Raw genomic sequence first — 13497 nt, 5'->3', positions numbered from 1 at the left:
ATATTTAAAAACAAACCCTTTTATTATTGTTCCAAAACAAGTAAAATCACACTGGCTCATTAGCAAACTAAAAAAGACTTCAATAATGAATGATGAGGGCTTTTTGTGTGCGCGCATGTGTGTGTGTGTGTAAAAAATGTTGTGAATATTCTCCAAAGCAAATCAGTACTTTTGCATTACAAAGGAAAATCTTGCTCGCAAGTTTTGTTTTGTTTCAAAGAGTGTGCGTTGTGTAAGATTCCTTGTAAATGACATTAAATTGGCACTTTGTGTCTGGATGACAACCTGGTGAAATTAAAACATAAACAAACTTACAGAAAAATACATAAGCAACTGAAGTCCTGCTGACATCATGTCATACTTCCTGTTTACATTTGCTGGTGAACTGCTGGCTGCGCCCTCTGCTGAAAGCCCTCAACCGGCCTCCGCTGTCTTTGCATACACAAGGCAGCCTGGCTTTCTGTGGGATCACTGAAGCAGCCAGCAGAGGGAGCAATGTCACAATGAAAACGTCAAAATGAGTCAGATGACAGGAGGAGGAGGAGGAGGAGGAGGGAAATCAAGTATGTAAAGGTAACGTGTGCAAAACAAGTGCTGTAGTTCTGGTTACCATATCAAGGCCTAAAAGACTCCAACTAACTTATTCTGGATTAAAAGCTTGTGCATATACGTGTGTAAGGACATCTGACACAGCAGTCCTACCTACCTCTCCTGAAACCTGTACCAGCAAGCTACAGTAACATAAGACAAAGGTATGCACTGTTTTTCTCTGTTTACAGGTACTTTAGAATTAGAGCTGGCATGTTATAGTAAATGTTAAAAGAATAACATAATACAGTCCTACTGTCATGTAAGAATGCCAAAAAAAAGAAACAAAACCTAAGTAAGCCCTTGTGTTATAACAAAAAGAAGAACACGTGTTAAACTGCAGGTAGTTTAACATAAATGATCGTGCCTCCCTGCAATATCAAATATTTCTGTGGCCAAATGATAGCTGTGTGCCGGAGTGATCTGACATGACAGCATACAGCCCTGAATGGTGGGTACCATGACCTATTATTAGCCCCTGACACCGCCTTCTCAGCTGAGTCTGGTCTAGGAAAAATATTCATTACGTAACAATAAAGAATCTGTCTCCCAGACCCACTTCCCGAATACCACAGCAACAGCTAGGCCTCACTCTGAGGCATCAGCCACATCCATTTGATTACTGACGTGGTGTAGGGCTGTGTGGGTTTTTTCATGCTTATCCATTTACTGCACACATTCACAACACCACCCCTCCTTCTCAGTTCCTCTTTGTGGGTCAGTGATGCAGCGGGAGTGACGCAGCAGTAGCAGCAGCCTCCAGAAGGCAACTTCGCACAGCAGGAACCGGGAACCTCTGCCAGAGCCATAGTCCACAGACGGCAGTGACGAAGGGAAAGTGGTAATGGCCTGATCCGGGCTAGAGGAAGAATGGGAGCCGGGTAGTCGCTCTCCTCCTTCTAAACAAACACCAGAGAGGCTTCCACAGCGAAGGGACAGGCCCGGCAAGACCTTCCACACAAACATTTTGGTAGGCATCTCAAAGTACGAGTGCTTGTTGCGGCAGCAACATAAGTTGTCCAAGGGATGAATGTCTTTGTATGCTAAAGAGTGTGAATGCTTTGAGAATGAGAATGAGGCCTACTCAGCCTTCTGCTGCAGTCTTTTCCTCTCAGCCTTTTCCCCGAAGAGCGTCCCTGCAGGCCGCAGCTGAGCTCACTGAGCATCAGAGGCGAAGAGGCCTGTTAACTTTGTCCTATGGTTTTAAACACATCCTAGCTGTAATGTCAGGGTTATGTTTACAAAATACCAATATGAGCACAAAACCTCCAGTTAGGACAGTTATTTTCTTTCTTATCATTTGCAGGCCTCTTTAAGCTTTAGCTTGAGACCTGACCTTGTAAATCCCAAAGCAACTGTGCCAAGCAATAAAAAAAATCAGCCTAGATGAGCCTAGATACCCTTATTAGGGTATCTAGGCTGTTCATACAGATGAGTTATTATTTAGGTTAAAACAATAAGAAGACCACAAAATGGGCTTTTTCTCATAAATAAGAAATAATTCGTTTTTCCAGCATCAGAATCTGCTGTCAGGTTTTTACGGAGGAGAAAACCTGAAATTAGACACAGACTACTAATATATACTGAAACCAGGGTTTTAATTTGACTTCTAATATCTCTTTGCTGTGAATTCGAGAACCACACAGGCGCTAACTAAAACAACAGGTGGCTGCTATGATTGGACAGAGCTGTCATACCAGGAAGGAAAATATAAATACATATATGTATATATGTCTTGAAAGTTCAAGGCAATCGTGATCAAGAATGATCTGTTTGATGTACCGCCCACTTTGTGACGTGCAAATCTCGATAAGCTTATTAAAAAAGCTTATAAACTTGTCTGACTAGTAAAAAAATGATGCTGTTCTTCCTCTTTTCAATATCTTGCAGTCTATAAATATTAATTAAATGCAGCTTACTGAAAAAGAGCTCTTAATGGTTTCTGCACACAGTGGAATCACACATGTATTTTTTAAAAAAGATGGTGGCAAACAACAACCTAAATGGTCTACATGGATTAGGTTTAATGTTTTATAAAGCAATAAATGTCTAGCCATTCTAATCTCCATCTTTTTATCATCAAGTTATTTCTTACTCTCAGTATGGGGACTTACTGATACACTACAGTGATGCAAAAAATGCCTTCATGGCAGCGATCATTACTCCAGTTTTAGCACGTTATGGGCCGGATTAAATGCTCCTAGCTTTCTTAGTCCAGAAGAAGGCTTAAGTAGTGGTGAGAGTCTAAAAACAAATGTATTAAACCACCTTCCCTCCCAGAAATGATGCCAAATGAAAGTGAAATCATTTTCACTGCATTTTCATTGCACTCTGGTGCTTTCCAAGAGCAGCCTCCGCAAACCGTTAACTTTATTTCATTTTCATTTTTTGTACACGTGTTTTTGTGACCACCTTATTCTGTTTAAATGTTACTTTGACATGTAGTAGTTTTACTGTACGGTGTAAGGCGCAGACAATCAAAGCAAAACAAGGTTACTGTGCAGACTTATTTAAATGCATCCATGCACACAAATTAACTTCTTCCAACCAAAGCAGGGTTCTCTCATTCACATGCGTGAGAGCGAGTAGATAAGGACTTCTCACAGAATGGGCGGATATTTCGACGCAGCATGATGAAGGTCAAACGAACCTGTAGGCTGACTCTGCTGAGAGTCAGACCAGAGAATACAAAGTAAACTTTATAGTAACACACGCTGTAATTATGGCGTTTTCACCACAAAGCATTGTTCAAAAGCCTTAAAGGATCAGTCTGATCCAAGCATGAACTAAAAAGTGTCCAACCAATACCACTGTCATGTAGGGGTTTTTTTTCCTTTTGGTGTCAGGCAGTTTGTGTCTTTATATACATAAACTTTACTTTCTTTGCTTTACAAAGGTTAAAAGAAAACATCATCATTCCGCTGTCACTCTCAAACTGACTGCTTTTCTCATTTTTACTCTGAATCAAACAACTAATCCAAGTTTTAATGTTTGCTGCTACAGTAAAAATATGTTTAATCTGTCTTTTTGTTGCTTTACACTGTAAGTTCACACAAGCAGATATGTAGATGATGATATTTGAAAAGAAAACTGAACAGCGATGAGCGGAGGGCTGCGTGCCACGCCACCCAGAAATGGTGGCTATTGTGTGCATTCATCAAACCAAATTAATGTCATACAGCAAACACAAAAAAGGGGGCAGCAGTCACAGCTGTTAAGATTTTAAAGTTGGGTCTTTTAAGTGTGGAAAGCACAAACACTTAATGAAGAAAACATTCCCCCCTTCAGGGCGATGAGTAAGTGCATGCATAGTGATACAGCACCTGCCTCATTTCTGTCTTTTGAACTAAATAGTGCCATAAAAATGAAAGCTTTGATGCTTGCTGTTTGTTAAAGTGGATCTCAGTCAGGATGAGGAGGGCACAGTCATATGACTCCACTCTCAGCCGCGTAAATAAAACAGTGCTTCCGTCCTTAGAGGCTAGTGAGAAGCTCACAGAGCCATGTCGTGTTTAGCTTCCTCCCCTCCCCCTCCTCGTCTGCATTGCTGACGCATCTGCTGCCGGTGCATCAATCAGCAGCTTCTATGTAGGTATAAGCAGAGTCTCCGCTGAAAGCGGGACTCTCTCTTAGCTTTGCATCCGGTTTGCATGCTCGATGCAACTATGAGAAAAAGCATTGATGAACATCTGTCCGCTGACTAACAAAGCTACACAAATAGGACAGTGCCATCTTCTCTTAGCTTGTGCATTACCTAACCACAGTGACTGCGTAAGCACAGACGAAAACCTTTGGTGTAATGTATTGCTGCACTGGCAAAGACAGACAGATAGTGTAGCGTCATGCATTTAAGGTGCATGCTCTTTCTAAGTGGGCTGGAGATGATTTTATGTCATGCATTTTTGGTCAACATCGAGCTGCATCGAGATCCCGCTGGTGCGGTGCTGGGGAGATTTAATAGATCGTCTGCTGTACAGCAGAGGAACCCTTCACTCTATGCTGCTAATAGCAATGCAGCTCAGCGTTTTCTCTGGCGGTGCATTCGAGTACAGAGCTGGTGTGTGATGTAGCACCCTGCATCTCTCCGCTCTCCCTACAACCCTCTGCCATGCTTAATAAAAGTTGCCGCTTCCTGCTCAGTGGCTCCAGAACGAAAGCTTCAGTTGCCCAGCCAGCACAAAAGCAGACCAATACTCCGATTTAGCTACACGCTGCTTAAACCGTGAGTTATTCCTATAGCTTGTAGCAGGACAGAAGAGGGACAGCCAGAGGAGGGCAGGGCAGATCTAGCCCAGGACTTGGGCTGCATGGATAGAGGCGAAGGACGTTGGAGCCGGAGTCATCTTCATACAGAGAGGGAGGGAGAGGAAGAAAGACGTCAGAAAAAGCTCTGCTTCTGACAACACCACTGTTCAGCGACCATCATAGAAAAAGAAAACTACTTTCGCCTTGGTCTCACGAAACTGTTTTTCATGTATAGTTTGGTATACACGGGGCTGTAGAAAAGGGATACTGCATGACACTGCTTCCTGTTCGCCCTGCATCACTTTCTCTGATTTACTAAGGTATGTTTTGCATGATTTTTTAACCGTTTTTCTTTCTCTTTTTTTGTTTGGGGTTTTTATTTTTTATTTGCGGAAGTTCGCTTCGCACAGATGAGTGAAGTGTCTTTTGCTTTGATATTTCGCTCTTTGATTGACAATGCTGTCTGTATGCTGTGCTGTCATTTCTTGGTTTGTGGTTTAGTGTGTGGGGACTTTTTCATTACAGATGTAACAAAAATAATTTCACTTTGTCTTTGAAGGTAAACTAAAGTTGGGGTGTGGCAAATTCATAAGCCCTGATGAGAAATTCTAATTTCCGCTCAGCATGTGGTGGGAATAAATCCGAGAAAACTGATAGAAAATGTGGAAAAAATGAATGCGGTGAAGTAGAATAACGATGCAGAGGAAAGGATGAAATGCTTCTGATGAAGCACAAAGTATGAAATTAAAACAAATGCGTGGCACATCACTTGCGCTAGGTGAGAAAGTCCATTTTTTTGCTGCAGACAAAGACACACAGACCAATACACAGACACAAAGTACATTCAAGCCGAGACAAAGGCAAACCTCGATTGCTCTGCAGACTGCTGCGCGGTGCAGGTTCTCAGAGAGGGCAGCTTGTTTGTGGGAGAGAGAGGGGACCGAATACTCGGACGGCTAATACAGTCACTTGCCATCCAGCTGAATCCCAATAAGAGCTGCGCCATAGCATGTTGCCATGACAACAGAGGCCTGTCTGAGAAAGACGGCAGCAGGGTGGCTGTGTTTCATCAGTCTGGGATGCTTTAAAGACTGGCGGCCATATTTGTTGCACGAGAATTCAAAAACAAAACAAAACGTAAACACAAAATACCTTCGGTGATAAATCACCTGCAGTCCCGGGAGTAAAGAATACCGGTCGTTCACAACAGCAGGCTGCCAAATGGCGCGCACCACTGGCAGACATTAACAAAACGTGACACAATATCAGATATCAAACTGAACTGTGAATATAAAACAGAGATAACCGATAAAGATGACTGGCGTGTAGATAAAAACATATTAAACTCCTAAAAAAAAAGGATCTAATGCTAATTTGTACAATCATCACTGTGCGACTTTCAATGCAGCCACGAAGATGAAAATAGCAACAATGTAAAGTGGTGACCTCTGAGCTTGACTTGCAAAAGAACTGATAAAGGCGTGATGATTCAGCACTGGCAAGTGTAAGCTGAGTGTGTTTTAGCAGATACAGTCAGCGCCCTGTGTAACACATGCTAAATGCCTCAGTAACGACTCATCCCTAACTGACTCTATATGAGTAGGCCACAGTTAACCCGTCATCCTCTTTCAAAGTCAGAATTAGCTTCATCTAGGGTTTGCAGATTGCAGATCGCGTTAAGTCATTATCAGAATCAAATGAATCCATAAACGCTGGATTGCCAGCATTCAAAAATACCAGTCTGTACAATCAAGGCCGCCATTAGCTCCAGTATGCGGAAACTGAAAGGCATTTCCTCAAGAGTAACTACCGCATTACTATTATCAATGCATTATCAATTTTATATACTAACACATGCAATAAATAAGCTTTTCATAGCATTGTTTATGTTAGTTGCTCTTAAACGAGGTATTGATGAATAGTTAGGAATTAAAAGCAACCTTTGGTGCCTGCACGACAAACTGAAAAACAAAATGGGAGCATATGACTCATAACTCTATGGGTAACATTCATATATTAACTTTAAAACCAAAGCAAAACAAACCAAAAACAACAGGCAGTCATGATGACTGTACAACTGGTCTTTGTGTTGTGCACCCTGTGGCATCACACTGACTGGATTACCATTCAATTTATTCATCGTTAATTACAACTAAAAACAAAAAGGGGCGACTGTTTGAGAATGCCAGGTGCACCAGCTGTCAACCATTAGGTCACTATAAATTCAGGATTTTTTTTAACTGCAGCCATTCCGGTAAATTTTTAAGCCGGTCTCTTTGGTTTTAGCTCATATTTAAACGCAGCCTTTGAATAAAAATGCTCGCTCACAGTACTTCTACACGGTTGCGTGACACACTCCCACCAGAGCACTTTCTAGTACAAACTATAAGCCACAACGCAGCTACTCTGCAGCCTTTGCTGTAGTAGCTTACAGTTGTCACTTAAAGCTCAAATTTCCATTCCTTAATGTAATTACTCACACCCTCCCTATTGCTGCACCGTCTAATGATTCACAGCCTGAAATATCAAAGTGCATTAACAGTTACGTGTGCCCGACATAAAAAGGGAGATTAACTTTTAAAAATGTGAGATTAAAGAGCTCTTCTACAGACGAGAAGCACATCTGGGATTAAGCAGAAGTGATTTCAGAGAGCAACACAGTCTTAAGACAGTTCAGCCACAGTTTATAGGTCTGATATTTCAATGAGCCTACAGTTTGCATTAAAGTCATTGTGTAAGCCATTTTTTAATTGTTAAAAATGCAAGTGAAAATATAGTTTCTTGAGTCAGAAGTGTTCACCAGCTTGTTGACATTAGAGCTCATGTGCCAGAACATTACTGCCATCTAGTGTTAAATCACACAAAGAGCTTGATAGCTTCAAATATTACATGTACACACTTCACTCCTGAGTCTTCTTTTGGAATTCAGATTCTCTGTTTCGCAAAACTCTAATGTGATTATTTCTCGTCCTATGTTTAGATGACTGTGGTGTCTCCATGCCCTCACAACCTGATGGATAACGCTCACCCTCAAACTGTGCTTAGCAAGCTTAATGAACAGCGTTTACAGGGCCTCTTCTGTGATGTTACCATTGTGGTGGAGGATGTAAAGTTTCGGGCCCACAAGAACATACTGGCAGCCTGCAGTGGGTACTTCAGGAACGCTCTGACGACTTCTGAGCCATGGAACTCCAGCCAAGTGCTGGAGCTGATGGACCTTAAGTCTGAAGTGTTTGCCTGTATCCTCAACTTCATATACTGCTCGAAGGTGACATCATCTGATGTAGAGGACTCAAAGGGTGTAGTAGCAGCTGGAAAAAGACTCGGAATTCCTTTTTTGGAGAAGCTCGCAGAACAAGAGAGACAGGATGAATGTGTTAAACCAGCAGATTCTTGCACTGCCCCGGTGTCTGAAAAAATAAAGAAGGCACCTCTTGGGCTTGAGGAGGTAGACAGCACCAGTGGACCACGCATCACCAATGCCTTCTCAATCACTGAAGTGTGTCCTGGAAACAATCCTTTCACCCCTCTGGATCAAGCAAACAGAGAGAGGCAGTCACCCGACTTGGGTCAGCTCCCATCAAGTTGTTCTACAACATCCTGCTTCAGCGGGAACAATGAGACTACCCACGCCCTCTCCGAGCACTCATATGCAGTATGCAAATCCACTGAAGGCAAAGATAGCAGTCAGTGTGACAGCAAGAAGGTCTGTAAGCCAGCTGTACCACAGCCAAAGCAACTCATTTACAGGAATATAGGACCGCTTAAAAAGCGGCACAAGCTGAGAAGCATTTTGGGTAAAAGCATGCTTCCGACACCAGCCGAACCAGAAACCGACAAACCAAATACAGTGACCCCCACATTTACTGACGGTGCTACTGCAACACCTGCCACAGTTATGACTCCGCCTCCGCTTTTTTCTGAGGCAGAAAAAAGCATAGACACAGGGCCACCTATGGCCACAGACAATGCTCCAATGGAGCTAGGTCCGCCAACACTTTCCCCTCAGACAGAGGACAGTATATCAATCTATGGCTGTGAGCACTGTCCGGAGATATTCACAAATAAAGCTCTTCTCACCATTCACTCAGAGGTACATAAAAAGCGTTTCGTTAGTCATTTGTTTTGCAAGTTTTGCCACAGGAAGTTTATACACCTCAAACGTCTGCGCAACCACGAGCAGGTCTGTCCTAAGGCTTTGAGAGGCCCACCTAAACTAGATGCCAGGGATAGCTCAACCAAAGAGGTGGATCACCATTCCGATGACGGATCAGAAATGGAAACCAACACATCCCAGCCTCCTCCCACCGACCTACCAAGCCCTCACACCCCAGAGCCCCTTCAAGTGGACCAATCAGAGCCTCCACACAATGAGAAGCCAATGAAGATATATGGTGGTCAGAGGAGATATAACTGTAGTGTGTGTAAACGGGTTTATGTCACCCTATCCAGTCTAAAGCGGCATGAGAATGTACATTCCTGGCAGAGGGCCTACCCCTGTCATTACTGTAACAAAGTATTTGCCCTGGCAGAGTATCGCACTAAGCATGAAATCTGGCACACAGGTGAACGCCGCTACCAGTGCATTTTCTGCCTGGAGACATTCATGACATACTATATCCTGAAGAACCATCAGAAGTCCTTTCATGGCATTGATCCCAGTCTGTCTGTTAAGAAAAAGTCTGCAAACGGCGGGCTAAAATCCAACATTTATCCTCTCAAACTCTACAGGCTTCTACCCATGAAGTTTAGAAAAAGACAATACAAGACGTACAGTCACACATATTCAGAGAGAGCTGAAGGAGGTGATCAGTCTGCAACAGACAGTAACTCTGTTATCCCTCAAATTGAAGAAAATGGTCTCAACAGCCACCCTGACACTGCTTCATTCCCTCTGACGTTCATGGCAACGACAAAGATGATTTCACCTGTCATGCCTCGCATCAGCTTTGACAAGCCATGTGACCAAGATGGCGACCAAAATCTAAACAGTGAGGTGGAAATTCGAGGGGCCACAAGAAAAGAGGCAGAAAACAGAGGTCCACCCTTCTTTAGCTATGACGGTTCCTTTTCTGTGCAACCCCATGCAGAATCTCCTGCAGGTCACAAAGATAATCCATCTCCGTTAATTAACTCAGAGCACATGAGTCATAATATGCCCTTCTTAAAGTCCTTGAACACTGTTAAAAAGCTAGGTGAGCTGTCAGCTTCTGCCAAAAGAGTCGAGGACATGACCAAGGAGATCCTTCAATCGCACACAGAGAATTTGTTGTGTGATAAAACATTGGGGGCAAAAACAGAAACATACATCGCCAAACCCGCATGCCCAGGTCCATCTTTTGACAGCGATGCCATGCCACTGTGTCAGATAACAGTCAAAATTGGCAACGAAGCCATTATCCGACGCCAAATCAAAGGATCAAAACTATTTCCCAGGAAAAAAAGGAGAATTCGAGAACTGAGTGTGGAGCAGAACCCAAGCCAGTGCCCTCTAACAAGGGAAGACTCAGAGAGTCCCAGGCTCCGCTTCAGACCAGAAGTTGCTGGCACCAGAGAGACAGAGACATGCGATGACCCGTCTGATTGCGAGGGAGCAGATAAGCTCTGGCGCCCCTACTATTCCTATAAAGCTAAAAAGAAAAGCAAGAAGCTCAGATATAAGCACAGAAAAGCCATGTTTCACCATTTTTCTGAAACATCCGTAGATAGAACTGCTGCTAGCGAGGCCCACCTGGAAAGAAGCAGTTGGCTGAGAGAAGAGAGCGTGTCGGTGAGCAGCACGAGGGGGAAGCACAGCGTTGGCAAGAACTGCAGCCCGAGGGCCACGTACAACTGTGAGATCTGTGACAGCTCTTTTATCACGGAGACCGGTCTGAGGGCTCATGTCATTGGCTCTCACCCCTGTTTCTGTCGAACCTGCGGTAAACAAGGCCCCCCCAGTGAGGCGCCCGCCGGCCGCGATTACATCTGCAGCAGCTGTATGGAAAATGGCTCCTGCTTCGATAACACACCCCAGAGCCCCAACCGAGAGAAAAGGTACCGCTGCTCCTTCTGTCCCCAGCGCTTTCTCTACCTCGCCACGAAGAGAAGCCACGAGAAAAAACACAAGGAAGCGAACGAGGAGGGCTACACTTTTGACGACTTCGCACCGTGTTCGAAATACTCTGCACACCAGAGCGAAGCCAACAGACAGGCAACCGTCAAAACAGAGGACAGTGACAATCACGGGGCGACGAACATAAAACACGAAAGAGTGGAAGGGGAACATTTTTCCGTTGATGAGAATCAGCCTAAAACTGAGGAGAAAACTGAAAACTTAACAACTCTCTATCAAGATGTGTCATATTCCAGCATTAAAAGCCCGTTATCACCTTGCACTGACCCACTGTTTTCCCTTGCAGCCTCAAAGCTGAAACACAAAATACCAAAAAAGAGGTTAAACACACAGCATTCAAGTCACCTGGTTTCAAAAAGGCAAGCGTGCGACAGAGACAATGACAGCAACACGGACGCTGCGATGGGACCAAGAACGAACAGTCACAGTGAACTCTTTAGAAGAAATGACTCTGATTCTAGAGGTGCCCACATTTCCATGCACAAGCCAGAGAAATGGGTGTGCAAAGAGGAGCCGTTTTTTTAAAGGTCCATGAGGACTGCAACCAGCTACAGGGAAGATTAAGGAGAAAAGAAGAAAAAAAAGCAATTTGGTTAGGGAACATAGGATTTGCAATGTTGTATTTGCAGCTTAGAGTGTTTGAAGGGACAGCAAACAGTAAACATGATGATCTAATTATCCATGTAATCTCTTCCCTCCTAAACCAGACTCAGTAAGCTTTTGTTCACGTTTCTTTTGTTTCTTGCATAATATAGGACCTCTTGACACAGACTGTATTTTGTCCATTGTCTATGCATGTAAGGTAGACTCAGTAACATGACAGAAAGCTCACGGAAACAAAAATAAATAAATACAACTACTGGTGATATTTCTTCAAAACGATGTGCAATATCAAAGCAGAGAGACAAAGTGTTGGAAAATATCTAAAATCCGTCTAGTCTTCACTCAACCATATGAATTTTCTGACTGTCACCTTTCTGAATCTCCCTGTCAGCTAGCTGGACATGGCGAGTTGCACTTTATAGGTAGACTATGCTAATTTGTTCATTTAATACTTTGGATAAGTCGATTTCAATTTGAAGCACCACTGATGTAATTTCAATTTTTGAATTAACTCATTGCACCACTGAGATTAAACTTAATACTTTTGTGTGTTTAATATGTATAAAACATGTAAAATTATTTAAATAAATACTGTTGGATATTCTAAACCGTTACATCCTGTCCTGCTTTGGCCAAAAGTATGATAAAGGCTTCACCATTGTTTCATAGTATAATCTACGCCTAAATGCTAAAACTTGGTGAAACTAATTATAACTGAGGAGCTAGAAAAACATAGTGTTTAAGTGTGGTGGGTGTTTTTAGGCAGAAGGATTTAAGCTGGCTTATTGGTGCAAAGCCTCCTTCCATCAAGCCACGAGATGGTTGTGCACTCCTGATGGGTCCTCGGGGACCTGCACACCATCTGAAAAGTTAATTCCCTGTTTTCTTCCACACAAACTGCATCTGTTTTTAAGAGTTTAGGCTCAAGACACAATTTCCAGATGTGTAAAAGAAATTCCTTTCTTCATTTTCAGGTATAAGGCACTGTTGAACACACCAATAGTAACATTGAGGCAGCCTGTCCTGCCGTAAACTTTAATGAGGGAAAAGCAGCAAATCATGTGATGGCAGCGATGTGACTCCAGATCAGATCAGATTTTTCTTTTCATTTTTAAATCTGTAAGTATTGCTGCATACGGCTTTGGAAATAGACCGGATTTTACTCATGCAGGGTCAAATTATAACATCATATTATATAAGAGCATAACTAAATATTGTGGAGTTATGTGTCCTGAATAGGGATTACAAACGTAAGTTAGAAGTATTTACATTTATAAATTAAGATGCAAGAAAGACAAAGTATGTGAGCTACCTTCAGCTGCTCCCTTGTTCACAAGGGGTCGCTACAGCTGGTAGCTCAGCATGTTTGATTTGGCAATTTGTTTTATTTTTTTCTTACACCGGATGCCCTTCCTGGCAGAACCCCACAGGGACTTGTGTCTCCCCTCGGGACAGAACCAGGGATCTGCCTAGCAAATGTGTAAACCACTATACTATGAAAGGAAAGAAAGAAAGATTATATCTAGGAATACCTCCAGTGTTCAGGTGAAGAGGGCTCACTATATTGTGCAAAAGCTACACTGAGTACTGTGGTCATTAAAATAAATATGAGCTAAATCTAGTATATACTAAATATGATCATTAGTAATCTTATATATTTTCTGTTTGAGTATCATACATCACAAATGCATTTTTATGTTATTTGGAGACAAAAAATTCCCATACATGGCCACTCCTGAATTATTATATTAAAAAATACACAAAGTATTTTTACTTTGAATCTTAATCTCCTGTGCAGCTGGGAAACTACTGCCACACCCCTCTGAGTTGAACTCCATGTGCAAAATTAACAAAGGAAAACACTTAGGCTCAGATGTTATAATAACTAATATAATAATAATAATAATATAATGTGTAGTGAGCATATGCAGCATGTGCTGTTTAGA

At 42.6% G+C, this 13497-nt stretch overlaps 1 protein-coding gene across 2 annotated transcripts; it reads left to right on the top strand.

The window, feature by feature from the left end:
- Positions 1-2: 2 nt before the first annotated feature.
- zbtb38 (zinc finger and BTB domain containing 38) lies at positions 3-12159 on the top strand. 2 transcript variants are annotated; one of them, XM_006799903.2, is made up of 3 exons: positions 3-752; positions 1293-1558; positions 7814-12159. In XM_006799903.2, the coding sequence occupies exon 3, from the start codon at positions 7814-7816 to the stop codon at positions 11471-11473; it is 3660 nt and encodes a 1219-aa protein (XP_006799966.2). In that variant the 5' UTR covers positions 3-752; positions 1293-1558; the 3' UTR covers positions 11474-12159. The 2 variants fall into 2 exon arrangements, with proteins under 2 accessions (XP_006799966.2, XP_006799967.2); XM_006799904.3 differs by lacking the exons at positions 3-752; positions 1293-1558 and adding an exon at positions 1579-5153.
- Positions 12160-13497: the final 1338 nt, after the last annotated feature.

This window comes from Neolamprologus brichardi, chromosome 14, assembly GCF_056152115.1.
Source record: "Neolamprologus brichardi isolate AB-2024 chromosome 14, ASM5615211v1, whole genome shotgun sequence".
In the NCBI taxonomy this organism is placed as follows: Eukaryota; Metazoa; Chordata; class Actinopteri; order Cichliformes; family Cichlidae; genus Neolamprologus; species Neolamprologus brichardi.
This window is presented reverse-complemented; position numbering and strand designations above follow the sequence as displayed.